The sequence below is a fragment of the Lingula anatina genome, chromosome 4, assembly GCF_051362555.1.
Source record: "Lingula anatina isolate TDL-2025a chromosome 4, LinAna3.0, whole genome shotgun sequence".
NCBI lineage: Eukaryota > Metazoa > Brachiopoda > Lingulata > Lingulida > Lingulidae > Lingula > Lingula anatina.
Genome location: NC_141770.1, coordinates 7,292,169 through 7,299,088, shown reverse-complemented (window position 1 = coordinate 7,299,088; position 6,920 = coordinate 7,292,169). Strand labels below are relative to the sequence as shown.

Here is a 6,920-nt window from a genome sequence, read left to right as displayed (position 1 = left end):
AACGTCTTCACCCCACAGCCATAAAACTCGTCGATAGCGGCATGGGCATAAAAGTAGGTCAATTGCCTGTGTAAAATTGCCACACGATTATTGATTTTTTAGTGTGGACCATTTTAGGGGGAGACAGAAGGGGAAAATGTATCAAGATGCCAGAAATATATTTTGGTATCATATATTTACTGAAAGATAGAATATATTGCGAATTTTTAAATAAATGAGTAAAACTAGCCCATAACTCCAGCTACACCATGTAAAACTTTGTAGATGCCACGGTCCCTCTCTATTTCATCTGACTCTCCCTAAAATTTTTCAGACCGCATTAACTGTTCAGCTCCCGGGAAGCGAGAATCATCCAGCGTGGTGGCAGACGCTGAGCTCTGCAGACGATGCATTGCATTCACAAAAGGGGGTAAAGGTTTTTAAGGAAATGTTGTATTTTATTACATCTGACAAATTATAAATGAAAGAAAATTGGCTTATCTGCATTTATATTTACTAAGTGGAATGAAAGACACTGATATTTCTTCTCAAAATTGGCAGAAAAAAAAGCAAAAGGAGATGACCGAACTCCCCTCAGAACCTTTTACATGGCATATCCTATCCGTGAACTTTTGACCTACTTTCACATAGTTTTCACACTCCTACACACGCCACCCTGAGCTTCAGAGATAACTTGACACTAACCTCTTCACTATAGCCTATCTTCATCGTGTCAAGTTAGTATCAATAGAAAGGGGGCGTATTGGTGGTGGTGGTGGGGGGGGGGGGGGGGGGGGGGGGGGGGCTGGGTTAATCCTAATGTGACAGTTCTTTTTTTAAGAAAATACATTTCATTGTTGATAGTGCTATATCATATTTTGGGTTCATGCCCACAGCTACATCATTCGACCGAAGTCTGTGGTATTATATACGTTGTATTTTATACGGGGAAAAGGCATTTGATTTACTTGGCTCCCCCCCCCCCCATAATCGCGCCCCTCTCTCTCTCTCTCTCTCTGTGTGTGTGTGTGTGTGTGTGTGTGTGTGTGTTTAATGTATGTGTAGGGGAGGGTACGTGTATGTCGTTTTCACGCAGTCCTGCCATACATTGACAAGGTACCGATATTGTTTTAAAATAAATTGTAATGTAATGCATAAGTCAAAATCATGAGTTTGATTTTTTATATTCAATTTGATTTGCTTGAAGCTGTATTTGTTGTTCAGATTTCATTTTTAATTTAAAAATAATTCTGCCTTCGTTCTTTTCATTATTTTTTCTTGTATATGATTTTTAGGTAACAATTGCTTTTTTATAGATAGAGTCATCCAGATTTGTTCACGATTCTCTAAATTAGTGACAATACCGCTAACAAAAATGCCTTAATAAAACCCGTCCTCTAGCGCAATGTTTCCTACGTAAGGACCCCTATTTATGGTTTTGATGTGCACTGTTTGAACTTCGCGCTTCGGACTGCGACGGAAGTATGATGGTGATGAAGACGAACGTGCCGAGATGTAATGTAAATTCGAAATGCTAATAGATAAAGGAGTCTCCAGATTTAATTTCAGTTTATTTTCCATAAAAGTTGTTTGGTATTTTATTGACTCATGTGCCGATATTCTAAACTAAAACACTGGCCATTAAAATATTTATGAATTTAGCCTAAAAGTGGAATTAATATTAAATACTGTAGAGAAAAAAAACTACTTAAAACCGTTTACTGTCCTTTAAAGTCAACAGTCTACTATTACTGGGTAAGAATTTAAAAAGAGAGCTTGCTGGATGGGTGGGATCCCCATAATTCGTTTTGTTGTTTTCTCCATTGTCTTTGATGATACCATCCAGTTGGGGGAGATCTCTTCTAATTATTTTACTTGCAGTGTTAATGACGTTGGGGCGTTTTCCTCGTTCCTCCACTGTAGCCAACAGATGAATAAAACGTTAAATACTCTCAATATTACACGTATAAAAGTCAATTAAAACAAGTTAATCGGGCTCATTATCTGTAAAAGTTGCCAGTGATCTAGAAAGCCGTTTTTGTCTAAAGCAAGTTTAGTTTTCATGTAAATTCCTAGGAGTTTGAACTATATATCTACTGTATTTAAACATGAACATACTGGAATATAAAACCGAAAGTGAAGTTATCAGTAATTGCACCGTATGGTAGGGTAGGTCTACTATGTGTGAGTATGACCGCATTCACAACGAATTGAGTCAGGCTTTACAAATCCTGAAAACTAAAAATGGCGGACGTACATGAAAGAAAAACCGCCTAATCTTTTAATAGTCTCTCCGCCTCTCACACACCTCCCCACACGGGGGCCGTAGCGATAGTCCGAAGGTTCAATAGTCCGAAGGTTCATTGGTCCGAATGTTCACTATAGAACCTTCGGACCAATGAACCCTTGATTAAAAAATCGATAAAAATGTTACCACTTTTCGGACCAATGAACCTTCGGACCAATGAACCTTCGGACTATCGAGACGCCCCCCCCCCCCCACACGTCGTCCCTGCGGAGTACAGTAATTAAATCTCGGCTCCGAACATATCCGTGAATATCTCTGGTGATATTATCTCCGCAGATAGTCGATTCATTCTCAGGATTTGTAAAGCCTGGCTCAATCGTTGAGAATGCAGTCAACGAGTTGAGCCATAGTTCTACAAATCCACGAACTAAATATGGCGGACGTACATGAAAGAAAAACCGCCTAATCTTTTAATAGTCTCTCCACCTTTCACACGAATCCCCACGCGTCGTCCCAGCGGGGGTACAGTCATTAAATCTCGGTTCTATTCGCCATGCGGAAGCTACCTGAGAAATATTAAGTGCGCATGCTCATCAAACAAACTCGAGGTGAAGAAAGCATGGCGGCTGGAGGCGATCGAAGGAAAAAAGCTCTTCTGTTCTATTATCTTTCAAAACAGAGACGAAAAAGGAATGAATTGGCCCGTAGAGCAGCAATGAATCGGCTATCTACGGAGATAATGTCACCAGAGATATTCACGGAGATGTTCACGGAGATACCCAGCCCCAGTAGATGGAGGAGGAGGATGGCAGAATTTTTGCGTATGCAGTCTCGTCAGAGGGCGCAGTTCGTTCTTATGCTGATGTTTGCCTTGTTCCCCACGCCTGATCGAACTGTTTGGATGAAAGAAAAGTAGGTGACATGCGTCATTTGATTTGTTTTGGTGAGCGAATAAAATTTGCTTCAAAAACTAGAATCAAAAAAAGTGAAACCAAACGTCTGAGTCTCGATTCCATAATTCGCCCATTACATGCTCGACCCAGAATACTGTAGCCTGTGTGATATCGCTATTCGCAATACGCGATGCTTTTCGAGGTACGGGACCCAGATTTTTAATTAACTAGAATGTATTTAAAATAGGTGTATTTTAAATAACTGCTACTGTCCACTGTATGTTAGCACAGGTACATTTAAATCACTTCATGCCAATACCCCTGGTGGATCACTTTCCAGACTTAAGATTTTCATACTTTTCACATTTATTATTTTTTGCACATTATTATCACATTTAGTATTTACTTTTGTCTTATTTTGCACAGTTAAAATATTTTTATAGGTAATTAAAATTTCTTTACCTCGATGAATGAACGTCTAAAGGTGTTGTCTGTATCGTAAAAAACTGGGTTTGTTTTTCTTGACATAAAATTCAAAATTTACATTTTAGATCAAGCCACTGGTGGGAACATATTGTGAATCGGACTTTTACGGATGGAGATTGGATGGAAAATTTTTGTATGAAAAGAGCAACATTCCAGTATCTTTGCCATAAACTTAGACCTTTTCTGGAGAAAAACTCCCACAGAAAGTAAGTGGCAGCACATTCTTGTGGCATAATATAAAGAGGAGGAATGCATGTATATGATTGCTCATGTTTGCAAAAAAAAAAAAAAAAAAAAATTACTGTGGTGTCTTCTTGTTGATCTAAAGGCTAATGACAAATAGCATGCAATTATACAGTCATGTAACGTTACTGTTGTATGAAAAACATATGACCGATTTTGCATTTGTGCAAAATCAAGTTCCAAATTTTTTGTTTACAAAATTTTGCAATTCCCAAGTTGGAGATTATTCATAAAAATGTCTGTAACATTAAACAGTAATACAACTAATGTGGGAAAATATCATGGATAATTGCTGTCGTTATTGAAAATTGTAAGGCAAAGTATTTTTATATTCATAACCAAGACTGTGGAATTGCCATTATGTATTAATATTTTGCAATAACAGCTCAAATTTATGCTTTTTGTAGGTGTTATTCAGTAGAACTCAGGGTTGCAGTGACTCTGTGGATATGTGGCTCTGGTATGGAATACAGAAGCATTGGGCATTTGTTTGGAATTGAGATATCTTTAGCCTGCACCATTTTCCAAGAAACTCTGCAGGCCATAGCCACCCATCTTTCTCCTAAGTTCATTCAGATGCCCACTGGGAGAAGACTACAAAATATTGTGGAGGGATTTGAGGCCAAATGGGGTGTTCCACAATGTGCAGGCGCTATTGATGGAACACACGTGCCCATTATTGCTCCAAGCCAAAACAAGACTGATTACTACAACAGGAAATGTTTTTATTCCATTGTTAGTCAGGTAAAGGAGAATAAATATACAGCGTGCATGATTCTCTCTAGGATCCTTGGTCCTTTAATAGCCAAAAGGTGTCCAATAAGTACAGTTACACCTATTCCACTCCCACCCCTCTTACAAATACACATGAAAAATATCCTCATTACTTTACAACACTTTTTGGTGGTGCTAAGTTGTGTTATTAGAACCTCATAGTCTTGGAATGTGTTCAAATGTTGGGAGGTTGAGTTCAGCTCTAATTTATATGTGGCTTTTTTTTCACTAGATTGTAGAAACAGCATTTATTATAATATTATTTTAGTTTTGTCACATTTTGTATATTTTTTCAACTTTCCGTTACAGGTGATATGTGATCATGAACTAAGAGTCTTGCATGTGGTATCCGGCTGGCCAGGACAAGTGCAAGATGCACAAGTACTAGCACAGTCGAGCATCTTTCAAAAGGCAGAAAGTGGGACTTTATTCCCCCCGTCAAGTCGACTGATAAATGGAGTAGAAGTGCCCATTTTGATTATAGGTGACCCTGCCTATCCCCGCAAACCTTGGCTGTTAAAAGCATTTTCAGACTTTGATGTACTTACTCAAGCTCAAAAGAACTTCAACTATTGCCACACTCGAGGAAGAATGTGCATTGAGGGATGTTTGGGTAGATGTAAAGGGAAATGGCAGATACTTCAACACAGGCTAGATTTTGAAACTGAATTTGTGCCAGTGCTCATCCTGGCATGCTTAACACTGCATAATGTTGTCGTGGTTCACAATGAAGGCTTTGACCAGGAGTGGATGGACTTGGTGGAGGAAGATCGAAATCATAACGGATACCAACCAGGACATGACATGAGACAGTACGATGCCAAAGCCATAAGGGAAGCATATGTTCATTATTTTAACAACAGATAATAAGGTGTCTATTTTGTCTTACATTTTTTAGTCTTTAAAATGTTAAACCATTAAGTATTTACCTACTAGTTTCTGCTTTTACAAACACTATTATTGAGTAATTCTTACTCCTGAGTATTAAAGAAATGGACTTTATGGTACATTATATAGTTTAAATGCAAATAAGGCCTTATAAATATTGCCTACAAGAAAAGAATGTATCTTAATCTGTTTAGAGTTTTAACATTCTTTTTGGGTTGCTTTGTGTTGCATTTTTGATACCAAAAACCCAGGTATTTGTTTGCAGTTCACTGGTATTTAACAGGGATGAGATGGCATTGTATCCTTGAAATTAATGTAGAGTTTTGGAGAGTTTGGATTTGCATTACTGAAGAACAAAAAGAAATTTTGGATTACGTGACTGAATCAAGCACATGAAATTGTAAAACTATTATTTGAAAGTAGATACAGAGCTCTTCTAGTTAACTGGATAAATATTAATGCTGCCATCACTTTCTGAATACATTTAATTCATTGAAATTGGCCAGAAAGGGGGCATTATGAGATTCAATTATATATAACCTTCAATAAGTCATTAGTGCAACATTATCTTTATGTATGAAGCTGCATTGACACACTAACCACTGTTAAGAATAAAGAAATTTGCCAAGTATCATTTTGAACTTGCAAAAAGCGTAAAATGTGTTGGCACAACGCAAGGAGTGTGTGTGCATGTGTGCATACATGCACAATCACATTCCATCAGTGTAATAAATAGATGCCTATTATATTGACCCTGCTGTTTTACCTCTCTCCTTCATGTCCTCTGTCACAGTTTTTGTCTTTGACATCAACTGAAGAATAACATGGAAACCATACTTGTTCACAATAAAGATATCAAATATTCAAAGATATACCTGGATATGTTTTTGAGAATTGTGTGTGTGAGACGTGATTTGAATTGTATTGTACATTGTAATGATTATTTCCTAAGTCTAATTAAAGAAAATATACAATTTCCTAGAGAATGTACGTGTCTAATTCTATTTTGAAATATCTTTAATAATATAGAATACTACGTGTTGCTGAACATGGAAAGTAATTTAACTCGTCACAGGCATTTGTAAGTAGCAGGAGCTCCAGATATGTAAATTAAAACAAATCTGCAGATTGTCACTTTTGAAATTTGTATCGGCATCTTGTTCAAAATAAAAACCATCAACACAAACTTGTAGAAAAATGTATGAATATCAGGGTGGTATTATTGGGGAGTGGGAGGAGGGGTTAGAGGGGTCAAGGTCAGTCTCAGCATCTCTGTGACTTAGGTGTATCCTTCCGTGGTTTAGTGGTCGCCTGCCATGAGGATTCGACTCCTGGCTTGTTTGGAGACATATGAGCTCGATTTCTGTCTTATGAAATGTACTAGTATATTCTTTACATCTACTTTTTGG

At 37.6% G+C, this 6,920-nt stretch overlaps 1 protein-coding gene across 1 annotated transcript; it reads left to right on the top strand.

Annotated features, from left to right (window-relative positions):
- The first annotated feature begins 2,803 nt into the window (after positions 1-2,803).
- On the top strand, positions 2,804-6,383 carry LOC106153582 (uncharacterized). Its single transcript, XM_013527560.3, has 4 exons — positions 2,804-3,139; positions 3,672-3,812; positions 4,257-4,593; positions 4,933-6,383. The coding sequence occupies exons 1-4, from the start codon at positions 2,814-2,816 to the stop codon at positions 5,488-5,490; spliced, it is 1,362 nt and encodes a 453-aa protein (XP_013383014.2). The 5' UTR covers positions 2,804-2,813; the 3' UTR covers positions 5,491-6,383.
- The last annotated feature ends 537 nt before the right edge of the window (positions 6,384-6,920 follow it).